We start from the raw sequence: 16,039 nt of genomic DNA on the forward strand, positions 1-16,039 counted from the left end.
ACCCAGGAAGAAAATTTCCAGGAAGAATCAATGGTCAAGAACATCATTAAAGAGAAACTTCCAGAGCTAAAGAATATATGTGATCAAATCCTGCATGCCCGAAGAGTACCAACCAAAAGAGACCCCAGAAAAACCACCCCAAGACACATCCTAGTCACAATGACAAATCCCACAGATAGAGACAGAATTCTGAAAACAGCAAGATCAAAAGGGGAAATCATGTTCAAGCAAGCTTCCCTGAGATTTACAGCAGACCTGTCACCAGAAACGCTCAATGCCAGAAAGCAGTGGTGGGATATTGTGACAAGACTGAATGAAATGAATGCTTCACCCAGAATACTATACCCAGCAAAACTCACTTTCCGGTTTGATGGAAGAATACATGGTTTCACAGACAAAAAACAGCTCAGAAACTTCACAGACACAAAACCAGTCTTAAGAGAAAAACTGAAAGACCTAATCTAAGACAAGACTACCCAAAAGACACACCAAATTTTGAAATAAAGATGGCGTTAAATCCCAGGACAATTCTTTCTCTCAACGTCAATGGACTAAATGCACCAGTTAAGAGACACAGAGTGGCTAAATGGATCAAAAAACTCAATCCAACCTTCTGCTGCCTACAAGAAATGCACCTGAATAGTCAGAACAAACATAGACTCAAAATAAAAGGCTGGAGAAAAGTTATCCAAGCAAACAACACCCATAAAAAAGCTGGAGTGGCCATACTAATATCAGATAATGCAAACTTTATACTCAGGAAGGTTGTAAGGGACAAAGACGGACATTTTATATTAATCAAGGGGTACGTAGAGCAGGAAGAATTCACTCTCCTAAACATATATGCACCGAATGAGGGGCCAGCAAAATATTTAATACAACTGTTGACAAATCTGAAAAATAATATCAACAACAACACAATAATTGTGGGGGACCTTAACACGGCTTTGTCAACACTGGACAGGTCAACCAGACTGAAACCCAACAAGAATATACTAGACCTGAGGAGAGAAATGGAAGAAAGAGGCCTAGTGGATATATATAGGACACTCCATCCCCAGAAACCTGGATACACATTCTTCTCCAATGTACATGGGACATTCTCCAGGATAGACTACATGCTGGCACATAAAACATACCTCCATAAGATCAAGAGGATAGAAATTTTGCAGGCTACCTTCGCTGACCACAAGGCTCTGAAATTATTTGTGAACTCCAAAGGGACTCAGAAGAAACACTTTAACACCTGGAAGTTAAACAGCCTCATGCTCAATAACCAGTGGGTCCGAGATGAAATCAAGGAGGAAATCAAAAGGTTCCTGGAAACAAATGACAATCAAGACACAAACTCTCAGAACTTATGGGACACAGCAAAAGCAGTACTGAGAGGAAAATTTATAGCTTTGCAAGCACACATCAGGAAGGAAGAAGGAGCTTACCTGAGTAGCTTAATGACACAGCTAATAGAACTAGAAAATGCTCAACAAAAGGACCCAAGAATAGGAAGACAGAAGGAAATAACAAAGCTGAGAGCAGAAATCAACGAAGTGGAAACTCAAAAAACAATCCGAAAGATCAACGAAAGCAGAAGTTGGTTCTTTGAAAAAATAAACAAGATTGATAGACCACTGGCAAACCTAACAAAGAAAGAGAGAGAGAGAAACTTGATAACTCGTATCAGGAATGAAAAAGGAGAGATCACTACTGATATGACAGAGATTCAAAGGGTAATCAGAAACTACTTTGAAAAACTCTACGCCACTAAAAATGAGAACCTGGAAGAAATGGATAAATTCTTGGACTCTTATAATCTTCCACGGTTGAAGGAAGAGGATGTAGCATATCTAAACACCCCCATCACCATTGATGAAATTAAAACAGTAATCAAATGTCTGCCGAAAAACAAAAGCCCAGGTCCAGATGGATTCACTAATGAATTCTATCAAACTTTCCAAGAGGAACTACTGCCAATCTTGGCAAGACTCTTTCATGAAATTGAACAAACAGAAACACTTCCAAATAGCTTTTATGAAGCCAACATCACCTTGATACCTAAACCAGACAGAGACGCTACCAAAAAAGAAAATTACAGACCAATATCACTGATGAATGCAGATGCAAAGATCCTCAACAAAATCCTGGCAAATAGGATTCAATGCCTCGTTAAGAAGATCATCCACTACGATCAAGTAGGTTTCATCCCAGGAATGCAAGGCTGGTTTAACATCCGTAAATCTATCAACATAATACACAACATCAATAACAAGAAAAATAAAAACCACATGATCATATCAATAGATGCAGAGAAAGCATTTGATAAGGTCCAACACCCATTCTTGATCAAAACTCTCAGCAAGATGGGAATGGAGGGAACCTTTCTCAATATAGTGAAGGCCATCTACCACAAGCCAGTGGCAAATATTATCCTCAATGGAGAAAAACTGAAAGCCTTCCCTCTAAATTATGGCACAAGACAAGGCTGTCCTCTCTCACCACTCCTATTCAACATAGCACTGGAAGTACTTGCTATAGCGATTAGGCAAGAAAAGGATATCAAGGGAATCCAGATAGGAAAGGAAGAAGTCAAGCTCTCACTGTTTGCAGATGACATGATACTCTACTTAGAAAACCCTAAAGACTCTATCAAAAAGCTTCTAGAAACAATAGACTCATATAGCAAGGTGGCAGGCTACAAAATTAACACACAAAAATCAATGGCCTTTCTATATACCAATAGTAATAAGGATGAAATGGACATTAAGAAAACAACCCCATTCACAATAGTGCCACACAAACTCAAGTATCTTGGAATCAACTTGACTAAATATGTGAAGGACCTATACAAAGAAAACTATAAAACTCTGCTCCAAGAAATAAGAGAGGACACACGGAAATGGAAACGCATACCCTGCTCATGGATTGGCAGGATTAACATCATCAAAATGTCAATACTCCCCAAGGCATTATACAGATTTAATGCCATCCCTCTAAAGATACCCATGACATTCTTCAAAGAAGTGGATCAGACACTTTTAAAATTTATTTGGAACAATAAACACCCTCGAATAGCTAAAGCAATCATTGGGAAAAAGAATATGGGAGGAATTACTTTCCCCAACTTTAAACTGTACTACAAAGCAACAGTTATCAAAACAGCATGGTATTGGAATAAGGATAGGTCCTCAGATCAGTGGAATAGGCTTGAATACTCAGAAAATGTTCCCCAGAGATACAACCACCTAATTTTTGATAAAGGAGCAGGAAATCCTAAATGGAGCAGGGAAAGCCTCTTCAACAAGTGGTGTTGGCACAATTGGATAGCCACTTGCAAAAAATTAAACTTAGACCCCCAGCTAACATCATGTACAAAGGTAAAATCCAAATGGATTAAAGACCTCGATATCAGCCCCAAAACCATAAGATATATAGAACAGCACATAGGCAAAACACTACAGGACATTACAGGCATCTTCAAGGAGGAAACTGCACTCTCCAAGCAAGTGAAAGCAGAGATTAACAGATGGGAATATATTAAGCTGAGAAGCTTCTGCACCTCAAAGGAAATAGTGCCCAGGATACAAGAGCCACCCACTGAGTGGGAGAAACTATTCACCCAATACCCATCAGATAAGGGGCTAATCTCCAAAATATACAAGGCACTGACAGAACTTTACAAGAAAAAAACATCTAACCCCATCAAAAAATGGGGAGAAGAAATGAACAGACACTTTGACAAAGAAGAAATACACATGGCCAAAAGACACATGAAAAAAATGCTCCACATCACTAATCATCAGGGAGATGCAAATCAAAACAACGTTGAGATACCACCTCACACCCCAGAGAATGGCACACATCACAAAGAATGAGAATAAACAGTGTTGGCGGGGATGTGGAGAGAAAGGAACTCTTATCCACTGCTGGTGGGAATGCTGTCTAGTTCAACCTTTATGGAAAGCGATATGGAGATTCCTCCAAAAACTGGAAATCGAGCTCCCATACGATCCAGCTATACCACTCCTAGGAATATACCCTAAGAACACAAAAATACAATACAAAAACCCCTTCCTTACACCTATATTCATTGCAGCTCTATTTACCATAGCAAGACTCTGGAAACAACCAAGATGCCCTTCAACAGACGAATGGCTAAAGAAACAGTGGTACATATACACAATGGAATATTATGCAGCTGTCAGGAGAGATGAAGTCATGAAATTTTCCTATACATGGATGTACATGGAATCTATTATGCTGAGTGAAATAAGTCAGAGAGAGAGAGAAAAACGCAGAATGGTCTCACTCATCTATGGGTTTTAAGAAAAATGAAAGACACCCTTGTAATAATAATTTTCAGACACAAAAGAGAAAAGAGCTGGAAGTTCCAGCTCACCTCAGGAAGCTCACCACAAAGAGTGATGAGTTTAGTTAGGGAAATAACTACATTTTGAACTGTCCTAATAATGAGAATGTATGAGGAAAATGGAGAGCCTGTCTAGAGTACAGGCGGGGGTCGGGTGGGGCGAAGGGAGACTTGGGACATTGGTGATGGGAATGTTGCACTGGTGATGGGTGGTGTTCTTTACATGACTGAAACCCAAACACAATCATGTATGTAATCAAGGTGTTTAAATAAATTAAAAAATAATTCCACCAAAAAAAAAAAAGTGCCATTTTGGAAGATTTTGTAGAATCATCTCAACAGTTTTCTGCAGGTCCTGCTAAGCTTCAGATATTGCAGTAAACTGCAAATCCACCTGTTGCTTAGTTGCTGTAGAGGCCCAAGTCTTCCAGGGCCCAGTGCTGCAAGGCTTGCAGGGGCCCATGAAGTCCAGCTTTCAGGTGGAGCCTCATGCTCACCCAGGAATGCCAACTTGTAGCAATTGCACACCCAGGACTGAGGAGGCGGGGAAAAAAACCAAGTATTCTTTTTATTCCTCCTGGAATCTGAGGTCTGATGCTGCCACCCAAGAGTTTCATAGAGAAAAGAAGAGAGAGAAATAAAATTCACTAGCTAGAGGTGGCAGGGGAGAGGCCCAGGTTCAAGAGAGAAAGATGAGGGAAAGGGAGATGGGGACATTGATGGCGGAAAGTTGCACTGGTGAAAGGGGATGTACTTTTTATGGCTGAAACCCAAGTACAAACAGGTTTGTAACCATGGTGCTTAAATAAATTCTTATTAAAAAAAGAGATAAATATAAAGGGATAGATGCAAAGCAGAAAGCATCTCACAAATGCTTTATCTTTAACCCCACCCACCCCTGTGGACCAGCAGGCATTGCTCTGGGCACTAGCCTGTCCTCCTAATTGTCCAAGTTTTCCCATTTATACCCGGAATGACAAGGGAGTGTGTCCAAGGAGTGTACCCAGGGGGCATGTCCAGATTCAACTGTCATTATATTGAGGCTATCTAAGGGGCATGTCCAAATTCAACTGCCATTATAACATCAACATTTGGAGATTTTCAGAAAATAACAAATGGCTACATAGAAGGGAGAAATCACTAGTTATTGTATTTTTATTTTGGCATTCAGATAATGTTATGATGTTAAAAACAACCATCCCAAGCAAAACTCATTGGCCAAAACAGGTTTTCTCCCTTAGCTGGAATAACTCAGAATTTAATAAACATCATTTCTATTCTATTCTATCCTATTCTATTATTTTATTAATCTATTCTATGGAATTAAATATCCACCTCAAAGTGTTTCTCTCATTAGATGCATAATAACTCACCTTAGACTTCAAAGTAGGTTGAACCTCAACTTCTTCAGAGAAGAAACAGAGAACTTTGTACTGATTCTCAAGTAATCTAAATCACATTTCCTTTCTTTGTGAATTATGGGTCTTCACATACTAATAATTCAGCAGTGACTAAGCCAAGGAAGGAAATATAAAGAAGGGTTAGGCTTCAAGCAGCAGAAAGGTCAGTTCTTGTGGTCAGACCCCAGATCCCCCTCTCAATCAGGAAATGTTGATTTTCCCAGGAGGCTCCTCCCATTAGCATAAGTCAGAGAGCCTATGTCATTGTTGAAACTTATTTCCTTTGTATTCTTCCCTCTAAAATAGCAGAAACAAGAAATCTCAAGACCAGGCTACTGTAGGTTCAGTCAGCCACACCCCTGGTAAACCAAGCACCATTAAAAAGACAACATTAAATTTGGTTATTGTTCACCAGGTTTAATATTCCTGCTAAAATAAGTTGCTATTTCCCTCTAAAATCTACACTATCTGTATCAAATCATGAATACCATAGAATCTCAGATGATTTTTTTTCTGTCTGATGACAGAAAGGCACAACACTTCTGAGGTTATTACAAACTTTAGGTTCTGCATTTTGGTAATTAAGACTTTTGAATTTCTGTAAAGTTAACAAGATGGAGACTGATCTGTGAACCAAAAGATCTATTTGAACCATAATCTCAAGAGTGTTTCAAGATTGTCTTTTTTTATTCTATGGTTGTCAGTGACTCTTTTTCCAGTCACTCTGAGTGGTATCAAACTCCAAAGCTATTTTGTTTTGTTCTTTACCTTATTAATCAAAATAAATTTAAATGTACAGAATAAAAAAATTGGGGGAGGTGGAGAAATAAAAAAATTGGCTTAATTCGCTTTGATTCTCAAATGGCAGTTTCATAATCTGAATACCTTAGCAAGAGTAAACACAATCCTTTTAAATGTATATGAGGAATCCTTGTACTTTAAGGTATTTAGTGAGGTTATATAGAGAACATGCATCTTAGGCTGATGATTCTTCATTTACCATCTTGTGGTGTACCAAGTGGAGGAATGACAGGCTTTGTTACATCACTATGGTGAGGACAGGTATATGAATGGTGAAATGGAGATAGATGAAATGGAGATAGGTAGCAGCTGATTTTATGGTGAAAGAGTGAAAGAAAAATGTAATTTATTTCTCTCCTGACCCTTGTAATTGTATAAAATTCTTTTGGAACTGTTTGGAGAACTTGCACCACGTATCATTTGAGACCAAGAATATGAAGCTTAGATTTTAAGGTCAGAAAGCCCAACAGAATCTTCCATCTCTGTTGTGATTGCATGGGTCTTGTTGTCCTGGATGCTTATGACCTCTAGTCAATACATCTAGGATTTGTGAAGAGGTTCCTACACTTTGCTTGCCTCAGGCAACTTCCTGTGCAATGATTCTCTGTGCTTGAAGGAAGGAAGGACTTCATTTCTTTTTCTCCATTATAACCTTTCCACACAGTCTGGGAATCAAATCAAACACTTAGACTTAAGCTTGAGCATTCCTAAAAGATTTCTTGAAAACCTACCACTCTAACCTTCATCTCTCAATTCCCACTCAAAGAGGCATTTCTACAGACTCTGTACATTATGGACAACTATAGTCCTTTAGTTGTTTGTTACTTTGTTTGTTGTTTTCTTTTTGTCATAAAATATGTGTTTTTAGTTTCTGCTTGAGGTACCAGAATAGTTTTCAAAGAAAGCCACAAATGCCCCCCATGGGAACCAGTTGTTCCCTAGTTTTCTTTCTCAGGATCCTCAGTGTTTAACTCAACAGCTACCCCCTTAGACAAAGATAGAACAAATACACACTGCACACCTGTAAGCAGCTGCAGATCCTCATATGCCTTGTGCCTTACACCTCAGAGGTTCTCAGGGGCTCATCAAGTCTGGACCCAAAGCAGTGAAGATTTCCCGCACATGGTTTCTGAGTAGCAGAATTCATCTGTATCCAAAGATATTGTCTTGTCTTTGGGTCCTACCTTTATTCCACAGCTCTGAATGAATTGCAGGCCTTTTAGCAAACCAAAGACTTAATGGATGACTGGAAGTCAACGCAGATTGATCCAAGTGGTATTCTAGAGAAGCCAGAGCAGAGCATGTACCAGGAAATAATTATAAGGAAGTATAGAGGAGGGTAGATGTTAAGTTAAGAACTTCCTTTCTGGATTGCATTGAAGGCAGAGGTGTGACTCTCCTGATTCATGCATAGCATCCTTCACAAGAGGATAAAGTCACAAAAGCTCTTTCAGGTGTTTCACATAACCATTAATGAGAGTTTATTCTGTGTCTGATAAAGTTCCTAGAACTTGACTTGGTTAATCTTTTAATCTGCAGACAACCACTAAGGAGTTTTTAATCCTTAAATTGAGACAGATGACAAAACTTGCAAAAGTAAGCAAGTTAAATGAGGAAATGCAAATGAGTTATAAGCTAGATCACTTCTTTTTTTTCTTTTTTTTCCTTCTTTATTTGAACATCTTGATTACATAAATGATTATGATTAGGTTTCAGTCATGTAAAGAACACCCCTCTTCACCAGTGCAGCATTCCCACCACCAATGTCCCAAATCTCCCTCCATCCCACCCCACCCAAACCTGTACTCCAGACAGGCTTTCCAGTTCCCTCATTCATTCACTTGATTATGGTAGTTCTCTGTGTAGTTATTTCTATAGCTGTACTCACCACTCTTTGCGGTGAGCTTCATGGAGTGAGCTGGTGTTCCAGCCCTCCTCTCATTGTCTCTGAGGATTGTTACAAAAATGACTTTATTTTTCTTAAAACCCATAGATGAGTGAGACTATTCTGTGTCTCTCTCTCTCCCTCTGACTTTTTTCACTCAGCATAATAGATTCCATGTACATCCATGTATAGGAAAATTTCATGACTTCATCTCTCCTGACGGCTGCATAATATTCCATTGTGTATATGTACCACAGTTTTTTTAGCCATTCATCTAGTGAAGGGCATGTTGGTTGTTTCCAGAGCCTGGCTATTGTGAATAGTGCTGAAATAAATATAGGTGTGAGGAAGGGTTTTTTGTATTGTATTCTTGTGTTTTTAGGGTATATCCCTAGGAGTAGAATAGCTGGGTCGAATGGGAGCTCAATTTCCAGATTTTGAAGGAACCTCCATATCACTTTCCATAGAGGCTGTACTAGGCGGCATTCCCACCAGCAGTGGATAAGAGTTCCTTTCTCTCCACATCCCCGCCAGCACTGATTGTTCTCATTCTTTGTGATGTGCGCCAATCTCTGAGGTGGTATCTCATCATTGTTTTGATTTGCATCTCCCTGATGATTAGTGATGAGGAGCATTTTTTATGTGCCTTTTGGCCATTTGTATTTCTTTTTTTATCAGAGTGTCTGTTCATTTCTTCTCCCCATTTTTTGATGAGATTAGATGTTTTTTTCTTGTAAAGTTCTGTCAGTGCTCTATATATTTTGGATATTAGCCCCTTATCTGAAGGGTGTTGGGTGAATAGTTTCTCCCACTCAGTGGGTGACTCTTGTATCCTGGGCACTATTTCTTTTGAGGTGCAGAAGCTTCTCAGTTTAATGTATTCCCATCTGTTAATCTATGCTTCTACTTGTTTGGAAAGTGCAGTTTCCTCCTTGAAGATGCCTTTAGTCTCAATGTCATGGACTGTTTTACCAACGTGTTGTTCTATATACCTTATGGTATCTGGTCTGTTATCAAGGTCTTTAATCCATTTGGATTTTATCTTCATACATGATGTTAACTGGGGGTCTATGTTCGCTTTTTTGCAAGTGGCTAACAAGTTCTGCCAGCACCACTTGTTGAAGAGATTTTCCCTGCTCCACTTAGGATTTCTTGCTCCTTTGTCAAAAATTAGGTAATTGTATGTCTGGGGAATGTTTTCTGAGAACTCAAGCCTATTCCACTGATCTGAGGGTCTGTCTTTATTCCAATACCATGCTGTTTTGATAACTATTGCTTTGTAGTACAGTTTAAAGTTGGGGAAGGTAATACCTCCCATTTTCCTTTTCTCTAGGAGTGTTTTAGCTATTCTAGGGTGTTTATTGTTCTAGATGAACTTCATAAGTGTTTAATCCACTTCTTTGATGAATGCCATGGGTATTTTTAAAGGGATCACATTAAATCTGTATAATGCTTTGGGGAGTATTGCCATTTTAATGATGTTAATCCTGCCAATCCATGAGCAGGGTATGTGTTTCCATTTCCGTGTGACCTCTCTTATTTCTTGGAGCAGGGCTTTATAGGTTTCTTTGTATAGGTCCTTCATGTCTTTGGTCAAGTTGACTCCAAGATATTTGAGTTTGTGTGGCACTATTGTGAATGGATTGCCTTCCTGACTTCCATCTCTTCCCTATCATTATTCATGTATTAAAAGGCCATTGATTTCTGTAGGTTGATTTTTTAGCCTGCCACCTTGCTATATGAATCTATTGTTTCTAGAAGCTTTTTGGTAGAGTCTTTGGGTTTTCTAAGTAGAGTATCATGTCATCTGCAAACAATGAGAGCTTGACTTCTTCCTTTCCTATCTGGATTCCCTTGATATTCTTTTTCTTGCCTAATCGCTATAGCAAGTACTTCCAGTGCTATGTTGAATAGGAGTGGTGAGAGAGGACAGCCTTGTCTTGTACCAGAATTTAGAGGGAAGGCTTTTAGTTTTTCTCCATTGAGGATAATATTTGCCATTGGCTTGTGGTAGATGGCTTCAACTAGATTGAGAAAGGTTCCTTCCATTCCCATCTTGCTGAGAGTTTTGATCAAAAATAGGTGTTGGACCTTATCAAATGCTTTCTCTGCATCTATTGATATGATCATGTGATTTTTATTTTTCTTGTTGTTGATGTTGTGTATGATGTTAATAGATTTACAGATATTAAACCATCCTTGCATTCCTGGGATGAAACCTACTTGGTCATAGTGTATGATCTTCTTGATGATGCATTGGATCCTATTTGCCAGGATTTTGTTGAAGATCTTTGCATCTGCATTCATCAGGGATATTGGTCTGTAATTTTCTTTTTTGGCAGTGTCTTTGTCTGGTTTTGGTATCAAGGTGATGTTGGCTTCATAAAAGCTGTTTGGAAGTGTTCCCGTTTTTTCAACTTCATGGAATAGCTTGGCTAGGATTGGTAGTAGCTCCTCTTGAAAGATTTGAAAAAATTCATTAGGAAAACCATCTGGGCCTGGGCTTTACTTTTTGGGCAGATGTTTGATTACAGTTTCAATTTCCTCAGTAGTGATTGGGGCGTTTAGATATGCTATATCCTCCTTACTTAAATGTTGAAGGTTATAAATGTCTAAGAATTTTTCCATTTCTTCTAGGTTCTCATGTTTAGTAGTATAAAGTTTCTCAAAGTAGTCTCTGATTACCCTTTGGATCGCTGCAATTTATGTCATGATCTCCCCTTTTCATTTCTAATATGGGTTATCAGATTTCTCTCTCTCTTTCTTTGTGAGTTTTGCCAATGGTCTATCAATCTTGTTTATTTTTTTCAAAAAAAAAAAAACAGCTTCTGCTTTCGTTGATCTTTTGGATTGCTTTTTGTTTTTCCACTTCATTGAGTTCTGCTTTCAGCTTTGTTATTTCCTTCTGTCTCCCTATTTTTGGTTCCTTTTGTTGGTCATTTTCTAATATTTTGAGCTGCACTATTAATTTATTTAGGTATGCTCCTTCTTCCTTCCTGATGTGTGCTTGTAGAGCTATAAATTTTCCTCTCAGGACCGCTTCTGCTGTGTCCCATAGATTCTGGCAGTTTGTGTCTTCATTATCATTTGTTTCCAGGAAAGTTTTGATTTCCTGTTTGATTTCATCTAGGACCCACTGGTTGTTCAGTAGCAGGGTGTTTAATTTCCAATTGTCAAAGTTTTTCTTCTGTGTGGCTTTGTAGTTCACATCTAATTTCAGAGCCTTGTGGTCAGCAAAGGTAGCCTGCAAGATTTCTATCCTCTTGATTTTATGGAGGTATGGTTTATGTGTCAGCATGTAGTCTATTCTGGAAAATGACCCATTTACATTGGAAAAGAATGTGTATTCAGGTTTTTTGGGATGGAGCAGCGGGCCTGAAGGGGCGGCCTCTGACGGCGGCTGAGCACCCGCGCTTCTGTCCGTTGTGACGGCGCTTCGCGAGGGGGGCGGTGCCGGGCGGGGAGGGAAGTCGTGGCGGCGGCGGCGGCGGCGTGGGGAGCCGCAGCGGTGCCCGCGGTGCTGCCAGCGAGGTCGTCGAGGCCATGGGCGAGCCGGGGTCGGAGGCGAGCGGGCCCGGGCCGACCCCTCCCGCCGGGCGGCGGACCTCCGCGACGCCGGCCGACGACCCCGAGGACGACATTCAATTCGTGAGCGAAGGACCATTAAGACCTGTTCTTGAATACATTGATCTGGTTAGCAGTGATGAAGAAGAACCAGGCACTTCTCATAGTGATGATAATGTTAAACCTACAGACTATATTGACCATCAGAAGGATAAAGTTGCTTTACCTCTGGCTCGTCTAGCCCACCATGTTGAAGTGGAGAAACAACAGAAAGAAGAGAAGAATAGAGCATTCAGGGAAACAGGTGATTTTCAGCATGCTCATGGGTTACAAGAATTGGAATTTATTCGAGGACATTCTGACACAGAAGCAACAAAACTGTGTGTGGACCAGTGGCTAAAAATGTCAGGTCTTAAAACAAGTACTCTTAATTCTGGAGCAAAAAGTTCATTCCGAAGACGAGGCCAAATGCCGGTGTCTGAGAAACCGATTTCATGTCCCATAATGCACTGTAACAAGGAATTTGATAATGGACATCTTCTCCTAGGACATTTGAAAAGGTTTGATCATTCTCCGTGTGACCCAGCGATTACACTTCATGGACCTTTATTCAGTTCCTTTGCTTGTGTAGTATGTAATAAAAATTTTGTTACTCAGCAGCAATATACAGATCACCTTTCTGCTAAGGAAGTTGCAGATAATGGACATAAAAGCAACCTTCTTCCTCAGATTATTCAGTGTTTTGCATGTCCAACCTGCTTCCTTCTTTTTCGCAGCAAAGATGAGTGTTTGAAGCATATGTCTGGGAAGAATCATTTTCATCAGAGTTTTAAACTTGGTGATAACAAGGGAATAGCACATCCAATACCATTTCCATCTTTAGCTAAGAAACTTTTGATCTCTCTTTGTAAAGATGTCTCATTTCAAGTTAAATGTGTGGCCTGCCACAAGACATTGCGTTCCCACATGGAGCTTACTGCACATTTCAGAGTTCATTGTCGAAATGCTGGTCCTATAGCTATAGCTGAGAAGAGTATTACACAGGTTGTAGAGAAATTTATATTAAAAGGTTATTGTCCAGATTGCAACCAAATCTTTGTGGATGAAATCAGTACTGAAAATCACAAGCAGAATTCAGGACACAATGTCCAAGTCATTACCTCAGTGGAGGAATCAATCTTACTTTATTGCCACAGCCATGAAGTGAATAAATCTCCTTCTGATTTGAACCTATTACTTGAAAAGTCAAAATGTTCATCACTTAAAAGACCTATGCCTATACAAGAATATAGTGCACAAGATTGTTGCACAATTCCAAGAAAAAAGATGAATTTAGAAGATAAGAGCCATATAGGTATGGTTTGTGTTCAGAAAGAAAAGTCAGTTGTTAAAGCTTGGTTTTGTGAATGTCATCAACAATTCCCTAGCGAAGATGCAGTAGAAAAGCATGTTTTCTCAGCAAACACTATGTGCTATAAATGTGTGGTCTGTGGAAAAGTGTGTGATGATTCAGGGGTCATTCGTTTACATATGAGTAGGTTTCATGGAGGGGCACATTTAAATAACTTTCTTTATTGGTGTCGAACATGCAAAAAAGAGTTAACAAGAAAGGAAACTATCATGGCTCATGTGACAGAATTTCATAATGGACACAGATATTTTTATGAGATGGATGAGGTAGAAAGTGAAACTCTGCCATCATCCTCTACAACACTGTTGAGTAATTTGACCAATAATCCCTCTTCAGTTATTACTGTTACCCCAGTGAACAGCTCTACAAGGGGTAAATGGCAATGCCGAATTTGTGAAGACATGTTTGAGTCCCAAGAAAGTGTGAAACAGCACTGCATGTCTTTAGCAAGTCACCAGTTTCATAGATATAGCTGTGTACATTGCAAGAAGACTTTTCATAAAATAGAAACACTGTATCGACATTGCCAAGATGAGCATGATAATGATATAAAGATCAAGTACTTTTGTGGGTTTTGTGATCTTACCTTTAATGTGGAAGAAGCCTTTTTGAGCCATTATAAGGAATACCACAACACAGATTATGTGTTTGTGTCAGAAAAAAACTGAAACTTCAATTAAAACTGAGAATGATTTTACAGTAGTAGAGACCAGTAACCTGTTAAGCTGTGGTTGCCATGAGAGTTATATCTGTAAAGTTAATAGAAAGGATGATTATAGTAAATGTCTCCAGCTAATGCTGGAAATAGGTAAACTGTGGTTTTGCTGCAGTTTGTGTTCAGCAACAGCACAGAATGTCATCGACATGAGGACACATATCGATCAGGTACACACACAAGAAAAAGCTGAAGAAGAGGAGGAACAGAAATATGTCATCAAGTGTGGCACCTGCACCAAAACATTTCATGATGTTGAAAGTGCTCAGCAGCACATCCATAATAAACATTGCTTCTTACTGAAACCCAGTGTCCCTCATTTTGGAGCTGAAAAAACAAGTCCGTACAAGTTTGCTGCCAGTAGCTCACGTACAGAGAGAAAACTGAACAAGCCGTCAGTTCTGGCAAAAGAGCTCCCTATGCCTTCCCAACAAGCTATTTATTTATTTCCTTAATCACCCCCCACCTGGAAGATCCAGGTGGGATGACAGGCAAAAACATTATTACAAAATCACACAACAGAGTCTATGTTTGTTCTGACTATTCAGATGTGTTTCTTGTAGGCAACAGAAGGTTGGATTCATCTTTTTGACCCATTTTGCCACTCTGTGTCTTTTAATTGGTGAATTTAGTCCATTGACATTGAGGGAGATGATTGTTATAAGATTTAATGTCATCTTTGTAGATAAGTTTGCTGTATTTGTTGGTCTCTCTTGTCTTAGAGTAGACCTGTCAGTTTTTCCTTTAAGGCTGGTTTATCATCTGTGAAGTTTCTGAGCTGTTGTTTATCCATGAAGCTGTGTATTCTTCCTCCAAACCTGAACGTGAGTCGGACTGGGTGCAATATCCTCGGTGAGGCATTCATTTCATTCAGTCTCGTCACAATATCCCACCATTGTCTTCTGGCCTTGAGAGTTTCTTGTGACATGTCTTCTGTAAGTCTTAGGGATGCTCCTTTGAAAGTAATTTCCCTTTTTGATCTTGCTGCTTTCAGTATTCTATCTCTATCTATGGGATTTGTCTAGATCACTTCTTAATCACTATTGGCTCCTTTGGGCATTGATTTTATCTCAACACCAAATCTTGTGTTCCCTACTGAATACTAAACCCAGCACTGAATCCAGAAGTGAGAATTCACACAGTAAGAGAAACCTTAGGGTCATGTGGCTTCATTTCAACACTGATATAAAGGAATCAATATCCTTGAAACCCAATACTATTGGTCAAACCTAAATGACAAAAGTCTACTTATTCTGTTTTCTCTTTTCTTTGTTTATGGGGGCTATACCTTGCAGTGCTTGGGGTTTACTACTAGCAGACATGGGGGATTATGTGGGTTGCCAAGGATCAAATCTAGGTCAGCCAAATTCAAAGCACCTTACCTGCTACTATATAACTCAAACCCACCATTCTGTTTTTTTTAATCTACCACAAACTCTCCTAAGAATTCTGCAATAACAAGTTTTCATACATTTTTTTCTGTCTCCCTAGATTTTCATGTCTACTCAGTAGTAGTAAGCTAAATCAAAGAGTAAATATAGCCAAGATATCCCCATGCTCAAAATCCTTTAATGAGTTTATACACACTTATAATGATAACTGGAGCTCATTCTAGGTTATCACAAATCACAAAATTCAGCCCCTGGTTGTCCACCCTTTCATCTTCTATCTTTACTCGCCTTACTCTACTCCCAATCACATCTTTATGCTCACTCTAACTAGAGTACTGTTGATCATCCAATCTGAGAAATAACCCTCATTGGGATTCTCTTCTCTTTCTCTACAATGGACTTTGTCATATAATTATGAGGTTTCTTTTCTATTTTCCCAAATTTCTGCAAAAATAGCCAATCCCTACCTGAGATCTTCCCTGACTGTCCCAAGAACCACCTTAGTTACA

At 39.3% G+C, this 16,039-nt stretch overlaps 1 protein-coding gene across 1 annotated transcript; it reads left to right on the forward strand.

The window, feature by feature from the left end:
• Positions 1-11,992: 11,992 nt before the first annotated feature.
• LOC126024229 (E3 SUMO-protein ligase ZNF451-like) lies at positions 11,993-15,651 on the forward strand. Its single transcript, XM_049784634.1, is given in 3 exon segments — positions 11,993-14,083; positions 14,085-14,543; positions 15,631-15,651. Coding segments are annotated over 3 exon segments (2,571 nt in total).
• Positions 15,652-16,039: the final 388 nt, after the last annotated feature.

The sequence above is a fragment of the Suncus etruscus genome, chromosome 12 (assembly GCF_024139225.1).
Source record: "Suncus etruscus isolate mSunEtr1 chromosome 12, mSunEtr1.pri.cur, whole genome shotgun sequence".
NCBI lineage: Eukaryota > Metazoa > Chordata > Mammalia > Eulipotyphla > Soricidae > Suncus > Suncus etruscus.